Genomic DNA, 22,175 nt, shown 5'->3' with positions numbered 1-22,175 from the left:
GCTGGAAAAGAAAGCGCCTGCCTCAACTACTTGGGATGACATACTAGTGAAGACACTGGGAAAAACTGCTTTTCCTGTGTACAAATTTTATATATATATATATGTGTGTGTGTGTGTGTGTGTGTGTGTGTGTGTGTATGTATGTGTATATATATATGTATGTGTGTGTGTGTATATATATATATATATATATATATATATATATATATATATATATATATATATATATATATATATATATATATATATGCTCGACTGCACAAGTAAAATTCACTGTATCCAGTGCAAGTAAATATTCTGTGCTGGAATGTAGCGAAAGAATGAAAAGGTCAATCAGACAAGGGGCAAGCTGAATAACATTTGGAAAACAGTTTGATATTGCATACGACAGCAAGGTTATACACACTGAATCTGTATTTACAAGATAGTCATTGGGGAATAAGGCTGTAAGATGGCAGGATAGAGTAAGAAATGGCACTATAAGGGAAATTACAGAAGTCCCTCATGTAGAGAAGATATTGTTGAAGGGAGGTGGAGATGACATGGAAATGTTCTTTGCACAGTCCCAAGGAGAGTAATGGTCACCAGAAGAAAAGTTGGAGGACCCAGATCGACTTGGATAAGAACTGTGAGAAGAGAGGCTGGAAAGACATGAGTAACGGGATTTTCTTGAGGCCCTCTGTGTCACGCGGCTTATAAGGTGATGATGGTGATGTATTTATATATCAAATATGAGCATGCGTAGTGCAAAACTTTAGAATGGGGCAAGTGGAATGTTGCTTAATGCTTGTCTCTCATCTTGGGTTACCTATGTGTGCGTCTAAGTCACTTGCGGGTTACTGTGAAATTTCATCCCGAAATGTTCGGTCATCATTGTGTAAGCCAAGAAATGACAGGCATAAAAGGATTGCATAATAAATCTCCATTTCAGTTCAAGATTGCTTGCGTCGATGAATGAGACAGTGACAATAATAACTTATATCGAGGTAATACCGGGAAAGAAAGACCTAGTTCCTTTAGTTTCCATTACCGGGAAATCTCTCGCTTAGGACCTCATCTTTTATCTCTTAGATTGATGCCACTTTGGTTATGAGCGTCGGGACAGAATGTTATTAACCCTCGTTGCTCCTAATAGACTCACCCTCTTGACTAAATCTCTGGAAACGTGGGATTTTGGAAATAGTGTGTAGGCCGACAAAAGCTGTAGAACAACATTTCGCGGTACATTCAGTATTTAGCAGTTTAAAATTTGTCGTGTTTTTATAGCTTTATGTTAAAATTGCTGTTTACTTGTAGTCACATGGACTCTTTTTATTGTTAGGCTTTCTAGATCCTCACTGTGGTGGTAAATCGTTCAGTGCACAATATTTCTTGATTTTTACGCTATCTTTTGAAGTAGGAAGTAGGTACATTTATCATGAGATTTCGCGTAAATAAATGAAAGGCTTTTTAGGGTGAGTATTAGGAAATGAAAAGCATTTTAGAAGAGAATTGCGATATGGTTTTGATAACACTGGGAACCCGGAGCAGTGGCTGAAGGTAGTGTGTACCACTTGCGAGGCTTCGTAATACCCAAATCCCTTTCCTTGCTTTTTCCATGTTCCTGTTCTCCTTGGCCTTGAAAATATGCTGACCTAAAGGACGAGACTGTGATTCTATTTGTTTTTGCTTTTTGTTCTTAAAATGCAAAGTTGATTCGTTTTCTCATTAAATACCAATGCATATTTGGTATTTGGTAGCTAGTATTTTAGGCAACACTTTTCCGATTTCTTGTACTACTTATCTCTAAGTCTGAAGTTTTGGCAGAAAAAGCAAAGTTTGCTACTATGCCGCAGTATTGATTTATTTTATATCGACACCTGTTTCAGCCATTCATTCATAGGATGTTGATAAATAGGATATCCTCATCAACGGATGCTGCCCCTATCAGATTCTGTGCTTTTAACACTTAAAAGAACAGTCTACTGAAGTTCAGGGTGTCAATATGTCGTCAGGACTGTCACTAGCGAATCGGGGGGGGCCTAGACACGTTCCCCCTTGAAAAGTAATGAAGATTTAAATAATAATAATAATAATAATAATAATAATAATAATAGAGAGATATAAAAATGGAAAAAACTATTATAGAAATAATAAAATTTTGAGAAACACAATAATAATAACAATAATCTTAATGATAATAATTATGGATTCGGTATTTCCTGATAGACCAAGCGATTGCTGCCCGTTTCATAATTTCTACTTAAATACTGAATGATATGCTAAATATATATATATATATATATATATATATATATATATATATATATATGTATATATATATGTGTGTGTGTGTGTGTGTGTGTGTGTGTGTGTGTGTGTGTGTATGTATGTATGTATAATATGAAATTTGGTGCCCCCTTGAAATTTTCTGGATCCGCTAGTGAGAACCATAACCATCCTGAATCTGGGAAGTGATCGGGCTGAGTGATTTGCCAGGTTTGCGGGTCTTGACAGGTCCCCACCCCCTTTTTTATCGGTTTCACTTCATCTGTCCATTCACGGGTGAAGATGTGGCACATGCGCATGGGTAGCTCGTAATTGGCTGACAACGTTCCCGATGGCGTCGGCTTATTGTGATAAATATAAAACTGTATCTCCAATAACGTATTTGAAGGTTTGTTTTACCAAAGAAACCTCGCCCCTTCTGATATAAATCATAAAATCGTCAATTTGTATTCATAATATAGCAGCACAAACACACGAAAGACCTTGAAACAAGCTACTCAGATCAAACACATACGAACGATAAGCTTTCAGTAATTGATTAATCTCATTAGTATAGCCCAGACCTCTCATAGACTTATGCTCAGGAACTTCAAATTACAAAATTTTCTTTCCATTCAAACTTTGTTTTATGTACAGTTTCACTGCATGTATATAAAAACAACTTGACTATGATACCAAAGTAATATCTACGTCCGTAAACTGAAAAATAGCCTTTAATATTGTTTACCGCAAAGACATGAAGCATGGACCAATGAAGGCCTAAGCTGCTGATTCGCAAGGTATTTTATTTTACTTGCCTTCTTTGAAGTACACATACATTCCATTTCAGCCAGAAATACTTTTTTTTTTTTTTTTTTGTAACCTTTATTTTTTCATTCTATCTAATTATCGTTCCAGTGCCCAACAATGAAAAAAATTGTATGCCTAGGCTAGCCTTTTATGCCGTACGTATGTCAACACTAAGGACAGAAACTGAATGGGATTGTAAACTTTTGCGGGATAAGTTATTGAACTAAATAGTCCCGAAAGTGCCCAAGCTGAGCTGTTATAATTACTTGTTTGCTTAACAAATAATTATAATAATTTAATTATTTTGCTGGAAAGAAAACCAAAATACCATTGCTATCATGCCATATTTTAACTGAAATTTCCGCCTTCCAGCCAATGCAGCAGTTGTTCCAGTCACCTCCCCATGGCCCCAGACAGCCTCGTAAACAACTATATTTCTTGATTATTTCGAATTTTAACCTAGTCATGTAATTTACTGTACATGCTAGAAATTGTTAAAATATTTCTTATTTGCGCTTGCATAGCCAGTTGTCTTTTTATATATCTACAATGAGATAAAAGATAATTGCTAATAGTCCGTTTATCGTTTCCGTTTGACCTGAGCAGACTGTTTGTTACAAGGTCGTGATTCGTGTACCTGTATTGTTATATTATCGACATAAATCGGCTTGTTTATGATCTAAAGATGTGAGGGTTGTTTGTATAAATAGGGATTCAGGTGTATTACTGAGGAAACATTTTCCATCTTTATCACAGTAAGCCTAAGATATCGGAAACATTGATTTCAGCCAATCGAGAGCTACCTGTGCCCCATCTGCCTAAAACCTATTGGTGAGTTGACAGATGAAATGAAATCGACAATAATCGCCAAGCACCTTTGGAAATTTTACATCGTGCTGCAGGTTGTTTGTTTTGGTTACTATACAGCCTGCGTTTTCGTTTTCTGTCTCTGCTATAAGTCTCTGAAACTGTGAAGTGTCATTTAAGAAATCATCCATTCCATATTCATCTTGTATTTTCTCTCTCTCTCTTCAAGATAGCATATGCAGCAGATTTATTATCTTCCATAAAGAGTATGTCCGCTGTCGTGTAGTTCCTAGGCTGCTTCTTGAATGGGTTTATTTGGGGTCATATTGAAAATGTATTGCATTGTATACTTATTTCACCGATCAGATAATCAATAACAGTGGAGGTAAGGTTGACCTTGACCTCTAGGAGGCTTTGAATGTGGCAGATGAGTACATCGGATTAGATCCTCTTTGCATTAGCATGAGGCTTCTTCGTAAAGTAGAAATGAAGCCCAGGTTTAGGATCTTCTGTGCCTCCGTCAGTCAGTTCATGCCAGATTTACGTAGCTGTCTTAGTGTTCTTCATTTCGGGAGAATCATAACGTTCTTTACATTTCGTGTCAGAGTTTTTAATAGCCACAGTAACCTCTAACTTCTCAGTTTTCTTGCTCATTCTTGTATGCTCTTACCCTTGCAAACTTTAAATGTGCATAAGAAAAAAAGTAAACTCTTCCTTTAGTGATGGTATTCGAACCCAGTGTGCCATTAAGTGCGAGGTTGCCGTGATTCACCGTCCTTATAGCTCATACATGTTTTTGTGTCTGTCGAATTCAGACACCACCTCGCAACCCTCACACCTCTCGATTTCCTCGCAGATTTTGGTTTCGCTTCCATGTGCAATCCTCGAACTCGAAAGGGAACTAAACAAACAAGGTCTCTCTCCAGTGTTGGGATTCGACCTCAGACATGCTGGGGTGTTCTCGTAACACTCTTTACTACAAAAGAATGAGATGAATCTGTTTCAGCTCAGACATGGAAAGAAGGGCTGTTTCATTCATTGCCCTTATGGATTCAAGGTTTGCAGAGATTTTAGGTGGCTAGGCTTTTGAAAATTCATGAAACCAGTTCTCTCTCTCTCTCTCTCTCTCTCTCTCTCTCTCTCTCTCTCTCTCTCTCTCTCTCTCTCTCTCTCCTTATTATTGCTTTTATGGCCAGAAACTTAACAGAAACCAAGAGCAAGTCAACAACTGGATTACACGATCGGCTGTTTCCAAACGCTGATGTATTGTTTTCTTTTTACTTGTAATAGGGCCGTTTAAAAATTGTAAAACATCCGCTGTCAGTAGCTTAGCTTCTAATGATAACTAATGGAGATACATCTCGTATCGTCTTTAATGAGGTTCTAATTCGTTTCAGTTTTATAATACTTGTTCTGTTGCCATTGCATTCGAGATTAGCATAGGACTTTTGCTGCCGCCGTGTCATGAGCATAATAAGAAATCCTCATAGTTACTGTTTGTAAATATTATTATTTTCTTTATAAAGCAATAAGTGGTCAAAATTATGGCACTGGGGGGAAAATTTCCTATCTACTCCCGAGATGGGCACGACCTGCTAATGGTCGCACTTCCTGATGTTGCTGCTGTTTACTCAAGTAGGATGAACTTATTTAATAGTAATTACTGAAAAGTAGCAAATGTTGACGCAGTCGGGAAGTGTTTTTTATTACGATTAACTGAAGTCTCATTCTGAAAGTTAGAATGTCGTGCAGATCATTTTTACTCATTTTTAACAACGACAAGATAAGGAGAGTACTTTTGTCGGTTAACATATGGCAGGTGTATAACACATCATGTAATAACGTTTGAATGCATTCCTTTCTGGAAATATTTCTAATTTTCAAGGTCATCATTAAAGTTTAAGATTACAGTATGGCACTTTTTAATATTACTTTATGAAGTTTTATTATTTGACATATAAGCTTTCTAAATTTGTAGTCACAACCAAGATTGTATTTGATTCAAGAATGGAGCGGGAATAATGTTTAAATTAAATTTTATGCTAAAAATTTTGTTTTTGGTGCGTAAGCTATTATTTTTTTGGAATACTGTACAAATTTGTGTACTATTTCTTGTACGGTATCGATTTAGTGTATCTATAATCTTCTGCTGACGAAAAATCTTGAGATTACAGGGGCATGTGCACTCGAAGTAACTACCAAGATAGCTGCTTGTGTGTTTCGCCTTCTTTAATAACTGAATAGCATAGGGAATTGTCTTTCAACTTTCAACATTTATGCTCTCTCTCTCTCTCTCTCTCTCTCTCTCTCTCTCTCTCTCTCTCTCTCTCTCTCTCTCTCTCTCTCTCTCTCTCTTAGATTAGGCTACTTACTATATGTCAACATTGGTTTAACTTTGTGCCAAGTGTACACAGCCATACATGGAATTTTTGTGTTTATGCTGCTTATATTTATTTTGTATATATATTGAGAGAGAGAGAGAGAGAGAGAGAGAGAGAGAGAGAGAGAGAGAGAGAGAGAGAGAGAGAGAGAGAGAGAGCATAAATGTTTCGAAGAGATAACGTGAATACAGAATCTGTTGCCCTCCTGCTGTCTCTCATACCTTCTGCTTATGACAGCTTCCAAAGAGATTTTCCATACTTTGGGGTCCCTCGCAGTCTAGCAATTTGCAGACAACGTAGAATATCGGTAGTGTGATTTTATATTTGTTTTTGTATTTTTATAATTGTAACATTTTTCTGTGCAGAGATTTTTATTGGCTCTGTATATTCACCCTGTTTTACCAGTAGCCAGATCGGTAGGTAAAGATTTTTTTCGCAGTCCCTTCCTTAAATGTTAGTTTCCTGTGATTCTCTGTGCTCCATCGCGTATTTATGCGCTTGTGTGTTAATATCAGTTTAACAGAGGGGTATTAACTCAGTTCCTCTTGGAACTTTCTCACTCTGCGTATCGATTATGATTTAATGGAGAGATTGACTCAGTAACTAGCTTCGTTGAACATTTCGGGCGTTCGTCTTTCTTGAAGCGGTTTTTCGGAGAAATCATATATTTTAACCAGCTAAATTTCCGAAATTTTAGATTTTATTATATTTCGATTTTATAAGTTTATTTCTTCATTGGATTCACTAAACCTTTTTATTAGCCTTTTCCGTCTCTTCTATTGGAATATTACTCAAATTTTCGTGGTGCCTGTTTCCTTGTTTCCCCTTTCAATAAGTGTGAATGTGACATGTTCACCGCTAGGTGACCTGACACTCTCTTTATTGACTGTTATGTTGAGCTGTTATTTTTGCAGCTTAGATTTTTACAAAATTTTATCACCTCTTGCCTTTCAAGATGTGTTTATCTTCCTTTTGAGAGCTTATCTTTTTCCTCTGTTTTTTTTTTTTTTTACAGTAGGAAACTGTATTATGTTGTCCGTGACGTTGACTTTTGCATTAAACATAATTCTAAGCTTCACTCGCTTTTTGCTTTAAAGGTAATAGAACCTTACTTTCAATTTACGTCTCCTCGCTCTTGGCATGCCTCTATTAAGTGAGTGGCAATATTAAGTAACGAAATTAATGGGTTTGGTGCGATGTTTTTCCCAGGCGACGACACACCTTTGCTGACATTATTATCCCTCACTCCCGTGATAAAAGCATCGGGGAGGAAGGAGAGGGAATGATGATATAAAAGGAAGAAGGGAAACATATTCCGAAATTCCTTTATGCCGCAGACATAATGAGAAAGGAGCTGACTGAGGAATGGCGGCAGGGCGCGTTTTACCTAAAACATGCTGTCATATTCCCGGCTTTCAAAAAGAATATGAAATCTGACTTTCGGAGTAAACTGTGGTTAAGCACGTACTGGAATGGTCATCTAGCATTGGTGTTATCATGGTGTGAATGTCTTAGATCTAGGCTGAGAGGGAAACAAAATTATGAATTCTACATCTTCGTGCTCTCATATCCACACTGCATGGGTAGTGAGCACAGAGGTAATTAGTCATTGTTTTTAGAAAAAAAAAATTATTGAAATTGGTTGTTGACTTGAAAGACAACAGTCAGTACGCCTGGTTGTTGACTTGAGAGACAACAGTCAGTACGACTTAGGCCTGGTAGGTTCTTGATTACCGATGAAGGCTGCATGCATAAAATTACAGTGATACTGTGACCTTGATGCTTTTACGGCGACCAGCAGTATAAAAAAGAACTTCCAGGAAAAACGAGTAAATTCAAATTGAAGACGAGCTGGACGCAACGAAGTAGTTGAGACCAAGAAGAGCTCATGCATTTTTTTTTTTATTCATTCTTTCAGCAATGAAATCCTGGATGGGTAGCACACGGTGCCCATCCATAATTTTGGGATTTCCAAATGTAATTTAACATCTTTTTGGGGGCGATGCTACAAAATGTTCACCTAGATTTTGCAGTTATGATCAGAACATGTAGAGGAGAGCTAATGACCAGAACTCAAACCATCAACGAAAGTAAAACCGTGGCTTAAGATATGAATATTTTACCAGTGAATATCCTAATTTGACTTGAAAGTTAATTTTGTATATGTTAAGGTGATGGAAATGCAGAGGTAGCCAGTGAAGCCAGGGTATAATAACATAAAACAATAAAGAGCAAATCCAGGGAACATAGAGGAAGTATGAAAATTGTGGAAGAGGAGGACCCTGACAGGGCTGCAGAAAAATTCGAGTTGTTCCTCGAAAACACTACAAATTGCTAGGAAAGTCTGCCAGGCTGCCTGGGATTTTGGGGGTGAGGAGGGCATAATTTGTGCTTCCCATCTGAGAGATCGTTCAAAAGATGGACTAGACAGGGAAAAGATTGTGGTAGTGCCGACAATCTCAGTATAAATGGAGGCTTTTTCTTGAAATGTTACTATACTCCAGTCAATTAAATGAGCTTTTTTATGATGAAGTATGGAAAAGTGCTTTTTGTGGATGAAATGATGTTGATGATGAATACCAATATATGGTCGAACATTTCAACTCCTGTGAATAGTTTTTTTCTTTTTATTAAAAACTGCTGTCTGGTTTAGTGTGGAGTTTAAATTAATTTTGTATTAACAAACAACCTTTTTATAATAGAATTGTATCGTATTGGTTCGTCTCAAGAGTGGTATCAGTGAATGAAATAATATGAGCTTGGCCAACCCTTTTGAAATGCTTGAACTTTCAACCACATTTCCATGTATGGTGTTAGTCTCATTGATGCCTTCCCAGTGCAGAGGGCAGTTTCTGTCGGCGTCATCCCCACTCAAGCTACAACACTTTCAGGTTGTCGTATAGTAAGAAGAGTCCGCGTCATAGAAATCAACTAGTGAACGAATAATTACGTAAAATATGTCATTTAGCTCATTAATACTGTTGTCTTCTCAATGATAAAAGGAAACGCAGTCTTTCCCTTTTTTCTAAGTTAGGTGATAACTTCACAACCACTTAGTTTTCTATTTTTTTTTTATAAGCCCCGTAAGGGATTAGGGTTGTCAGTGAACCTCACATAGTGCATTGTAGACCTTATCAAAGGGTTATTGCAGCGTCCCTTCAGCTAGTTGCTTCCACTTTTCAGTATTTAACTTTACCCCCATTTCCGATTCTTCCCCCCACTTCGGATTCTTCTCTTCAGTCTTGCTGTCCAACCATTCCCATTCCCTCCTGTCACTGTCTCAAGCTCTGAATGGCTGGAAGTGCCCCAACGTCTGGCCTGGCAGCCTTTATTTCATAAATCAAGTCATATAATTTTTTACAAGGTCTGTTAAGTAACAGTTGGACCGTAAGTCACTCGTGTCTTCAAGGTAAAAACATTTTAATTGAGCAATGTAACTTTAGTAAAAAAAAATGGATTAATAACAATGTTAATGGAATGTAGAGCGACGCAACCGCATCAACTAAAATCGTTGGTGCCATATTTTTAGACCCTTGGTTAAGCATTTGTTGCTGTCCCACGCAGTGAGCTGTTACACAGAGGGGAACGTAATGGAATAAGAGCTACGGCCATAGGGTTAATAAAGCCCCTGTAACAAATCGCAAGCAGTTAGTTTCTGTTAATGGTGATTCCCGGCCCAACGAAATGTCGGGTGGCGTACCACAAAACATCGTTGTTTAGGCTTCGTTCTTCATCTATATAAATGATCTTCCTTTCTCGTCTACCAAGTCCGAGAAAGTTCGGGACCTGGTCTTTATATGGATGACGAGAAAGCTTCGTTGTATAAGTCATATATCAGCAAAAAGTTTTTCCACACGAAGTACTGTGAATGTTATTCCAGTTACCATCGGAAATCATATGATAGAAAGCCTACCCCCGTATAGTTTGTCTTGTAAAGAATAAAAAAAGAAACCGTTGGTATCAGCTTTTATACTCAAGTGAATCCATTAATCAGACAGTTGGGTTTCTGACACTATGATTTTTTATTATTTCTTTGGGGAGGTACACATTTAGCACATCGTGATTTCAGATCGCATGTCCTTTGATACTTGAAAGCTTCCAGCGATAATTTCTTGTGGATTGTATTTTACCATTCACTGCTCACGGTTTTCGGTAGTAGTACACATATAGTGTGCATAGATAAAGTATTTCATGGATTTTTTACCTTTTTTAAAGGTTCAGACGATGGAAACCCGTACAGTAAGGTTTGTTTGTGATATTTTGTTTTCCATAATTGTGATCTTGCTTTTATGTTGTTAATTGTAGGAGCAGGCTTAAGGTTTTGATAGCTAGTTTTGTATTGTACATCTGAAACAGAGTAACTTAAAATATGGATGCCTTCGCAAATTCTGAGAGAAGTTTGAGGATTTTTAGAATAAGAGGATTTTACCTCTCAAAATATAACAGTTTTCAGGTGAAAGCCTTGTAATTTTTTTATCACACTTACTAATGACGATTTATAAAAATAAAATTTTAAATGCTTTTTACTTGTTATATTAGAATTTGATTTTTAGTTCCCATAGAATTATGTAATCTCTTACTTTAGAATTTACAATATTAATTGTATGCATAATTAAATATATTGAGGGTAAATTTGTTTGGGTTTTTATGTTTTTTAATGAATATACTGCTCCATAGATTCCATATTTCCTATTAATAAACAAAGTACTATTCGAAGTTCTTGTGTGTTTTCTTGTTTTTAGTCTTTCAGTTTCTCTGTTGATTTATTGGCGGTGAGATTTTGAATTTTTATATTTAATTCCAACTTCCTTATATACAACCAAAACCTTCCTAGTGTTGGAAATATCAGGCAACCATAGATAGACACTTTTACACATAATTGGTATGCCTTATACCATTTTCAGATGAAAAACCAGAGGTTGGATTAGGACGCATTTCTATGAAATAATAATTGTCGAGTGTGTAGATTTTCATTCCAGAGGCCTGCTGTCTCTTGCATGGTAGCCTGCGTATGACATAAACTGAAGGTGTGTTAAGAATATTGTCCTGTCGAGTCTGCTCTCCGCTGTCTTTGAACTCCCTTGTAAAATGAACCTGGGGACAGAATGTCGTATGGTGATATTGCATGGGAGAGTTTTTTTTTTTTTTTTTTTTTTTAAGCTTACTTGGAATATGGGTATGGGAGATATGTTTTCAAAGTAAATTTGGTTCCTTGTTTTGATTTTTCTATGGCCAAAACATTTTTCCAGAATTTATTTTCCTCTCTCTCTCTCTCTCTCTCTCTCTCTCTCTCTCTCTCTCTCTCTCTCTCTCTCTCTCTCTCTCTCTCTCTCCATTGTTTTTTTTTTTCGAAGCATTATCCTCAGAGGGAGGAGGACCTACTCCTCTCAGGAAATATTTCTCTCCTCTTATCGGGATAATGAGAGGCGGTGACAAGCATACGAGTTAGAATGGAGGAAGGAAAGGGGTGACAAGGGAAGAAGTAACGAAAGGGACGAGGCTGAGGAGAAAGGCCAAGTGTATTTCTTCTGAAATTTTTAGTTTTTTAATTTTTTTAATTTTGCAGCTGCTTTTCTTTGAAGTTGTCGCGTACAGGTTACTCTTCTTTCGGGAGCTATTCCAGGACTTAATTCTAGGGTTTCATCATTGCTTTTTATTGTTGTTGGTACCTTGCAAGCATTGTTTTATTGTCCGATAGACATTTTATCATAGAACGCCTATTGTCCTGTTTATCAGGTGATGTTAGAGTTGTTTCTTTACTATATTACTTTTTTTTTATCCTCAGATAGACATTATATAAGGGGGAAGAACTGGTAGGTTGGCAAGGAAGTCTTCTCATTTGAATAAAAGGTTTGTGCTTGGAAGGAGAGTGCTACATTTAGGTTATATGATAGCAACACAGATAACACAGTAGTTGTCTTGCCAGAACATTTTTTATCCGGTGACAGCAAAAAATTATTTCACATTTACATAAAATGTAGATTTCGGCTTGGATGCGATTCCTCCCTGAGAGAGAAAGAGAGAGAGAGATTGTTCCTCGTCGCATCTGTTTCAACCAATTCTCCTCGCAGTTCCACGGGAAACATAGTCTCGGGTTTTATAATTTGTTACTTTCTCCATTTCCCTTCCATCCCTTGTTTGCACTTGGTCTAATCTCTTGATTTCACCCTTCTTTAATGTCCAGCTCTGCTATCCATACAGACTAATATTCCCGACCAGGATTTATCATCTTTAAATATTTACTGAAACACTTTACCGGCAGTTCAGTCCATGAGCCGTAGTTTTCTTCAGGATTAATAGAATACTGTATTAATCCTGGTTTTCTTTTGCGGTTGCTTTTTCGAGATTAAACTTCTAATTTATTTTATTTTTCGTTGCCGCAGTCAGCAGTCGTCCGATACCTGTTACGTTTCTTCCATCATTTCTACTTTTTCCCATTGGCGGGAATGCCCACTTCACTATACCTTTCGTTCCTTCAACATTCGTTTTCGTTGCTTCGGCTATTTTTTATGCAATCGTAATTCGTTACAACCCTCTTTATGAGTTTGATAACAGTTTCCGATCATCTGGAAATCTCAGTTTTCCGTCTGCACTCAAATTTTGATACACTTGTTAGGCTCATCCAGTGCCTCTCATGCTTTTAGTGTACGTAGAAGACTGCAATTTATGAAATATGTTCCTTTTTAGTTCCTTCGTTACCCTACCCGGTTAGCCTTCGTCTTCGAGTGCATTCGCAGTGTCCATCCAATGAAATGTGTGAATGTCGTTTCAGTGCGCTTTTGCTACTGCTGATCCCAGCAGCTTTCATCATAGTGAAAGCCCTCTTGATGTACTGTATGTTTAGGCGAGTTCAAAAGTTATTATTTGCCTACACATCTTTTCACTAGGTTTTTTTTTTTCAGGACCTGTGAAATAGCACAATTCCCACTTGCTGTTTTGAAAGTTTATTTGTAGAAGTATTAGAATTTTCAAAATAATGTAACTCTCTCTCTCTCTCTCTCTCTCTCTCTCTCTCTCTCTCTCTCTCTCTCTCTCTCTCTCTCTCTCTCTCTCTCTCTCTCTCTCTGTTACATATAGGAGAGCTAGCAGAGAAACCCTTGACCGAAGTTATATGAATTGCAGGCATTGTTTTCCAATGTTCTGTCAAAGGAGACAAATTGAGGCAACTCTTGGCTCTTCGTATTCCAGCACCGAGAAAGTAATAGGAATAGTTTTTGATCGTTCTCGGTGTCTTAGAAAATATTGAATGCAATCAGGTTTCTGTATTCTGCTTCTGAGAGAGAGAGAGAGAGAGAGAGAGAGAGAGAGAGAGAGAGAGAGAGAGAGAGAGAGAGAGAGAGAGAGAATTTTAGGATGTTAGTGTTTAATCACATGCCTTAGCAAATTAATTTATTTTTGAGAAGCACGCAAATGCATATAATTAGAAAATGAAAAAAGTTTTTAAGATTTTCGAAGAATTTTTGCCCACTCTCGATATTTAATGTTAGCATAAGGTTAACCTATGCACAAGAGCCCTCTGTTTCTGATGTACCATCGTTGTTGTGGCTTTCAGAAGCGAGTCTTAAAGGAAGTATGGTGTTGTTTGAAAGTAAAAACAGTAGGCATTCGTCCCATCACTTACTTCTTACTGAAGTTTTCGTTATTTGTATTAATGTTTATAAGTTTTCTTCATGTGCAGTCGTTGATTATTTTGAGAAATGGAGGTATTTAGGAGTAAGCGTTCTGCATTGTAAAAATATTAAGAAAATTACCCATATGTCGCTGTAGAATTTTAAATTTAAACTTTTAATATTTATATAAACTTGATTAAATGTTATATTTAGAAATCAGTTATCAAAAGGTTTAATTGCTCACGAAGGATCTTTATTATCGCTCAAGTTTTACGCATTTAACTTCATCAGTATAGGGAAATTTAATCTTTGCTTCATTATTAGTATTATTATTTCACTAGATCTTCATGAAATTTGGCATGGAGGTACCCGACGCGACGGTCCCGTGATTATTGACCCAAATGGTGATGACACATGTTTTCAATATCAGTAGGTAGAAAAAGAAAAAAGAAATAGCGAAACCCATCAAAAATCGGCTGTTTGACTTATCAATTTCAGTGTCATATGTCAATTTATCAATTTCAATGTCATATATCATTACTTCTCCTCCAAAATGGCAGATTATGTGCAACGAAAAATGACTCTTTTTGTCCTAATCAACGACGTTGGCATCTGTTCTCAGCTGAAAGGAATCTCTAATTGATCTGAAAAGATTCCGAAAGTTTGAAACGTGAAAGCGCCTCAGATGACTAAGGCCAAATTCTGTTGGATTGCCTTAAGGTTTGAAATTTTGAGAAAATCGGAATATTCTGTGGCATGGTGAAGTTTGGTCGTTTTTATTAATTTGTATATATCTAAATAATTCCTTTATAGAATAATCTCGTTTGCATAAATTCTTTTTTTTTACTTTTCATAGAAATTTCTGCAAAATCAATATTTTTTTTCAGTTGCCATTATCCCAGTTTTTGTAGTGGCGTTCATGCAGTTTTATATGTAGTGGAAATATAAATAGTCCTTGATATGATCCTTTGGTACAGTAAAGCAAAAACAAGAGGAAAGATGCAGCAGGAGAATAAACATGCGAAGAGCGTTCGGTTACAGAACAGAAAGGAAAAGAGAAAGAAAAAGGAACAGTTAACGTAACAGACTGGTGACAAATGCATATTGAAAGAAACGAAATGAATGTCAGAAAACGTTGATATTCCTTTTGACTTTTTCAGTATGCTATGTAGAAAACAATTATTTATTTTAAAACACAGTTACGGTACTATTGTTTTACACTGACTCTTTCCTGACAGATGTGTCGGAAAAATATGAGTTTATCAGTCTAATATTTTAGCAAGGAATTGTCAAACATAGTTTCTCTTGTATTCATGTAGTGTGAGGATAACGAATGGTATTTTGGAAAGAGAATATAATAATTTTTCTCTTTTTAACACACCCGATGGTGGTCGGAGAGAATTTTTAAGTGTGCAGGAATGTCCATACTTTGTGAGTTTTTTAATGCTAAAGTTCAAGTACCAGTTGAGATTCAGTATATTAGTTAATGAGCGATTAAAAGAAAAATACAGTACCAGGCATTTGTTATGGCGATCTGGAATGAGGATGGTCACCCAGTTACTTTTAAAGGTCTTGACTCATTTCGCAAGTAATATGATTATTGGGATTTCAACCCTTAAAGCCATTGTTCCTGCTAAACTGTGCTGCGTTTTATTTGTGTTCAAATGGCTAAAGTTAGTTAAATTGGCGTGTGTATGGGTGTTTGGGTAGAACTGCAAACTGCTGCCACGGCCTGTTTCCATCCAGTCGCCGGTCGGAATATTTATCGCCTTTTTTGTTTTTTAATGTTTATAATATTTACCGTCTTTTGTTTATGTTTTTACGTTCATTGCCAAAGGGCCCATGTTGCACGGAAACTGGTAGTTAGAGAACTAGAGGGATTCGGTAGTAATCTGCAGTTTAACAATTTACAGGTACACTTGAGTGTATCTTTTCATTATATTTTAGGTTCTTTGTGTTTTCTTTCATTGCCACATTTTTTCTGTTTTGTGATTGAAATGTCATTAAGTATCCGGAAGTTCCTAAAAAAATATAAGGCTGTATAATTTTAGTTCTATCTTGTGGGATGATTTCCTTCTGGTTTATTTTTGCTTTGTGAATTTGCATTTCAGAATCATGTGAAAACCAGTAAATAGTACATTTTCAATGTTTATCTTACATGGATTGATTTTGTATCATGTTTAACGTAAAAAAATAACTTTCGAACACTTAACGTAAATAACTTATTCTGAGATCACATGAGATTAATTTTGCATGACAAGTAACATATAAACTTATGTTTCATCTCCTTCTTTGCAGGTGATCGCCAGGTGGTAAGAAGAGACGCCGAAGCAAGGAAGGATCACTGTGGAAACAGGGATGATCATGATGATGATGATGATGGAGACCGTGATGACCAGAGGCTTGGTTTAGCCAAGTGTTCCATTCTTTGTTGTTGGTGGGGTCAACCCATGAATTCGTTTGTCGGCTTTGTGTGCTGGTGCGAAAACTTCGACTTCGGATTCGAGTGGGACTTGTAGTTGTTATGGGACGTTCATCCTCCATGTTAATTTATAGTGGTGGGACCCAGCTACTGCAACATTTCTTCTGCGTTGATCGTTGAAGCGACCACTTGGAAAGAGGAAGCCGCAGGTTCCCGAAGTAGTCGAGGAAACGAACACGCACGCACTCTCCTATCTGTCTAACTCTTCCTAGAAGTTTCATTCTGCGCTCTCTCTTCCCTCTTACTGCCTTCCTCTGGATAACACGAAGATCAACTTGGCATTTTGATATCTGTCGCTTTTCACTTTCACTCATTTACTTATGCTTTTTGAGGTGGTTCTCCTACATATACGTCGTCTCGCTGTCACAAGAGGCAGATAAGAGACATAGAGGGAATTATTAATGGTCCCTTGGTGTTGCTTATTACCTTCGAAGCTCCTCCTTTCCCCTCCGCCCTCTTTCTCCTTTTGAGAAAAGGGTTGTTGTTGTTGTTGTTGATGCCCGGAGGCTTTTTTTAAAGTTGAAGTCTTAGCGTGGAGGGCTCCCCCTTCCCCCAGGCCCACCTTCATCACCACCACGACCACATCTTGTCAAGGATCGTGTTACTCTTTTAGGCTGAGGCTTTATATACATATACTGTACACAGACGCTGAAGATAGAGGAAAGAAAAAGAACGCGTTTTAAGGCACTGTGTCAATTGTACGAGTCCCCTGACCGGCTCTCTCACTCTCTCTCTCTCTCTCTTTGTAGCTTCCCCCTAGGGGGAACTTTTAAATAAGACAAGGCCCTTTTTTAGCCGATTTGACCAGCTATCGGTTCGTGTGATATTGGTAGCTGAAGGGAGACAGCAGCCATCCCAGAAGCAGAAGGCAACGAGAAGTCACTGAAGTATAGGCGAAGCGAGAGGTGGTCGTTGGTGGTGGGCGTGAGCGCGAAAGGACGAGTGAGTGAGGAGACTTGTGTGTTCGGGAAGTGTTTCCTCGAAGACCATCGTGGTGGAGGTCAAAGTGGGCCGAGTGAGTAAGGTTGGAGAGGCTGGGAGCAGCCTTCCGGACGGCGGACCTATGCCGCTCCTGAGCCCCCGGCCAAGTCCCAAGATGGCCGCGCCCAGCAACTCCAGCCTTTTCTACACGGTGGAGGTGGGCGACACGCGCTTCACCATCCTAAGGCGGTATACTAATCTCAAACCAATAGGCTCTGGAGCTCAGGGCATTGTCTGGTGAGTGTTTTATTCCTTAATTAGAGTTACACTGTCTATGCGATATATTTGTTTTCCAGTCAAATATAATGCTCATCCTTCTATGCTTACATTCACTTAACGTTTTTTCTTATCCAGTGTTTTTTTAAGTGATATAACAACTTTCGTTCTAAGCCTTTTAGGTTAATACTTCTCGTATTTCTTACTGACTGTATGGGAGTGTCATTTCAGCAAAGAACCATCTACGAGATCTATTTAGATTAATCACATACAAGCAGAGGTTTAACAGCCTAGAATAAATGCATGCGGGGGGATTTAAGTAGCCTCTGAGAATCACCAAGGAGATTGAAATATCTTGAGAATGTCATAGAATAATCATAAGAGTCGATTTTAACGTAACAATCTGTGAGTGTCTGCCACAGTCACGAGGTCTTTTTAACGCTGTGAGAATGTGCCAACAGATTAATCACAAATAACGAAATTTCACAGAACTGCGAGAATGTGCCGGTAGATGAACCACTTGTAGGGAGATTTTAATTATTCACGAGAATGTTTGTAGATTAAAGACACAAGGAAATTTAAACAATCCAAGAGGAAAGTTTTTAGAATAATGTGGATGGGAATTTCAGTGATCTCTGTGAATACTTGTAAATATATCTCGTACAAGAGGAGACGTATTTTGTTAAAGATGTTTATATGTTTATTCCCGTACAAGGAGACCTTAATATTTGAGAACGTTTTCATGGACGGATTACACAAAGAGGGTTTGGCGATGTATGAGAGTGATTATGAAGATTAATCACTTATCTGTGAAATGAGTTTGTAGACAATCGTTTACGAGAAGGTTGTAACAAACCATGAGAAAGTGTTTGAAGAATAATTACAAAGGTATTTAAATGTGTTGATAAACTAGAAAATGTAGTGGAAGAATCGATCACGTTTAACAGAATCGTAACGCAGTCATGCCTTTGTCTTTTGATCATCATCATCGAATGAACAGTGGTATTAAGTCATACTGAAGTGATTCCTGTTGAATTGCAGTAAAATACATTTGATTGAAATTAAGATAAATTTCAGTGCTTGCTAGTTTATGTTCGATTTCCTGGGTCTGTATTATCCAAGATACTGGCAAATCAGTATAATATATATATATATATATATATATATATATATATATATATATATATATATATATATATATATATATATATATATATATATATATATATATATATATTATACATACTAACACAATGTCTTTGCTACAATTTCCTGGAAAATCCATTGTATACCTGTTGACTTGAGCAGTGAATTAAGTACATGGTTGTTAGCCAACTGTGGTGTACTGGCTAACAGCCATGTACTTAATTCACTGCTCAAGTCAACAGGTATACAGTGGATTTTTCCGGAAATTATAGTAGACATTGTGTTAGTTAAAACACACACACACACACACACACTAGAAATCTGGTATTTTATTGTGGAGGCAAAGTTTTAATCTACATAAGTCATAGTGTGTGTTTTGTTCTTATTTTTACTGGGTCATATTGTGATTTACTTTTACTTCCCTCAACCTAAATGTTTAGAAGTCAAAATATAAAAAAATAAGATAATCTGTGTCAAGGGATAGTCGTATTCAAGTAAGACATCTCCATTTCCTTGATTTTCTGCTCAAGAGGCTTTAAAGAGGGGTAGAGTATGAGGAGGAGAGTCTTTGTGGAATATATGAGGCCTCTTATGATGGCTCTCTTAAAAAAGAAGTATGGGATCATCACCGCTCACTCATTTATGGTGTAAGGCATTGTAGACAGACTGCTTCTTTGTTTACTACATGAAAATATTGTTTAGGATGTCCTCAGCATTTTGCACTCTACTTTCAGACTTTGTAACTCTTTTCTAGGTAATCCCCTGGTCATCATTTAATAAATTTTTAGTTGGTCAATTTTTATTTAAAGGGATTTTTATTTAAAGGGACTTCACAAAAGCTTAAAGTGTGGAAACAAGGGAAAGTACAGAACTTTCAAGAAGGAATAAAAATCAAAAGGAAGCTTCTGGAGGAACGTGTCTAGAGAGAGATTGTCAATAATTCATGGCTCTTTTGTGTTGTAATAGTGACATGAATAACTTTTACATAAAGTACTAGAAATTACTGTAGCTTATTCTCAAAGATGAAAAATAAAGTCAGTGGTTGGTAGTCCTCATTTTATTATAGCTCATCTAATAAAAAAACAAACATTCATGTACTGTGCTTTTTTTTTTCAAATAATTTAGTTCTAGACAGTAATTGTAGGTATGTTTTGGGTTTGTTAAGCTGAAGGGAGTGACGAGTGATTTGAGTGAACTGGAAAAGTTCCTTCTTATATTACATCTGAAGCAGAACATAAACCCACAGGGAAACAACAATCAGAACACTTCTACAGAAGTCTGCTGACAAAATTCAAGTGTTTACTTTTTATCGTTGATGATATTACAGTACTGTATTCAAAGTATCGGAAACAGTTATTACTGATTAATTTTATTGAGTCGGCTTTTCATGTTTATGCTATTTTACCTGTTACCTCATGATTAGCTTTGTGCGTAAACGTTGTTTGTAAATTTCATGTCTTGTAACGAGATTATTTTCCTTATTATTATGATATTGCAGTGCGGCCTATGATACAGTGACTCAACAGAATGTAGCCATCAAGAAGCTGTCCAGACCATTTCAAAATGTAACTCATGCCAAGAGAGCCTACCGGGAGTTCAAACTAATGAAGCTGGTCAATCACAAGAATGTGAGTATCTCTACAGATTGTGCCTTGATTTTTGTAATTTTGTTATATACCAGAAGCATTTACTTTATTAACATTTTAATAACACTTTCATTATGTGATTTGTGGATAGCATGTAAGAACAATTCAGTTACCAAGTACTTTAAATGAAAATGTATTCTTAAAAGTTGCAAATGCAATAAAGGAACAATTCAGTGTGCTGTAATAACTATATGTAGAAATATATATTCACTCATTTTTTTGCCAATGGTTTCATTTAAAATACTGCACAAGGTAAGAATAAAGGTGTGCAGGGATTAAAAATGGACAATTATAGAAAATTGCTTTTGAACAGAATCATTATTTCCCTCCTTTAAAATTGTAATTTTTGTGTTCTGTATGCATTTAAAAAATGTTATTAAGGACAACTTTTATGCACCTACAAAAATATATATTGTCTTATGTCTTGTAACATACGGTAAGAATTATTGGTATCTAACAAAACCCCAACATAAGTTTAACATCCTAACCAATCACAAAACTTGTTTCCAAAGCATTAAATGCATGAAGAACAATTGTATTAATTAACAAATATGATCAATTTTCCTTTCAGAACATGAAAATTCATTATAAAATAAAATTCTTTAATAATATGATTTTTAATACAATATTAATACAGTAATGTTTTTATTTTATTTATGAAGTTACTGGAAGCAATATATGTTATAAAAAGGTATGGATAAGTTCGGCATCCTCATATGAGGACACTGGTATAATGGGGTACGACATTGTTTGATCTTAGAACTGCATTCAGGGTTGCCAAAAACCAATGGTATTTTAAAAAACAAAAACCATGGTTTTTTTCTGGTTTATTTAGTTAAATTAATCCCTGTGCTACTCAATATAAAACTTCAGATATTTCGATGATATTCACACAAATCTGTGTGCCTATGTATGTTTGACATACCATTATCTATACATTGTAAATATTAAAAAAATTAAAGTTTCCATTATCATTTATCTCCATATCTCGAAGAAATTAGAACACTTCCGTTACAAGTCAGAATCTTTGGTTATATGAAATACTTTAGACAACTGCATATGAGAGAGAGAGAGAGAGAGAGAGAGAGAGAGAGAGAGAGAGAGAGAGAGAGAGGAGATTCTGTAGTTGAGTGGATTTGTCATGTATAATACCTGTGTGACTAACTCACAAGTTTGGATCTGGTTAAGCAAAATATTAAGTTACCAACTTACCATTTTGAAGTAGGATTTTATATTTCATATTAATGAACTCTTATGACTTTCTATATCAAAAAATGGCTTTTATTTATTATATCTAAAAAATAAAGTAAATAAATAACACAGAATTAGATGACAGATTAATATTACTGTATTATATGATCATATGTCAAGTTGGCAACTGAGAGCGCTACGAGTCTACCAGCATGCCTGGCATGTTACAGAGTTATGGTGCAATCACTGACTGGTTTTCTAAGCAAAAAGTGCAAGTGGTCATTCTGGAGAAACGTTAGCCAAGTTAGCATTTTACAGTAAAATGACCAATATGACGGGTAGAAAAGCAGACTACATTTGGAAATTTTATATAAAAAAAAGTGGTGGAAGGCAGAAAAAGGGTATAGAACTATTTGTAAAAAATGCCAAAAAGCAATGGAAGGGTGATAGCTAAGAATGGAGGCTCATTACAGTAACTGCTCTTTCTTGGAAACTGGCAATGATGTTGATGAGTAAAGGTGTTATAAAAAGATGTTGGTAATGGATATGATTTAGGGGGTCATTTTTGTGTTACTTACAATAGGCTAAACCAGGAAACTAACACTGTTACTTACAGTAGGCTAAACCAGGGAACTGAAATTGTCACTGAACGACCTAC

General features: G+C 36.5%; 1 protein-coding gene across 4 annotated transcripts in view; it reads left to right on the top strand.

Moving 5' to 3' along the window:
• bsk (mitogen-activated protein kinase dJNK) overlaps positions 1 to 22,175 on the top strand; it is a 493,348-nt gene that overhangs the window by 438,727 nt on the left and 32,446 nt on the right. For all 4 annotated transcript variants that reach the window (XM_067108797.1, XM_067108798.1, XM_067108799.1 and 1 more), the window contains 2 exons: positions 16,154 to 17,555; positions 20,179 to 20,308. In XM_067108797.1, coding sequence (XP_066964898.1) covers positions 17,401 to 17,555; positions 20,179 to 20,308 — 285 coding nt within the window. In that variant the 5' untranslated portion in view covers positions 16,154 to 17,400. The remainder of the gene's footprint in view (positions 1 to 16,153; positions 17,556 to 20,178; positions 20,309 to 22,175) is intronic.

This window comes from Macrobrachium rosenbergii, chromosome 9 (assembly GCF_040412425.1).
Source record: "Macrobrachium rosenbergii isolate ZJJX-2024 chromosome 9, ASM4041242v1, whole genome shotgun sequence".
Classification (NCBI taxonomy): Eukaryota; Metazoa; Arthropoda; class Malacostraca; order Decapoda; family Palaemonidae; genus Macrobrachium; species Macrobrachium rosenbergii.
The sequence above is the reverse complement of the archived record's forward strand: the minus strand, read 5'-3'. Positions and strand labels throughout refer to the sequence as shown.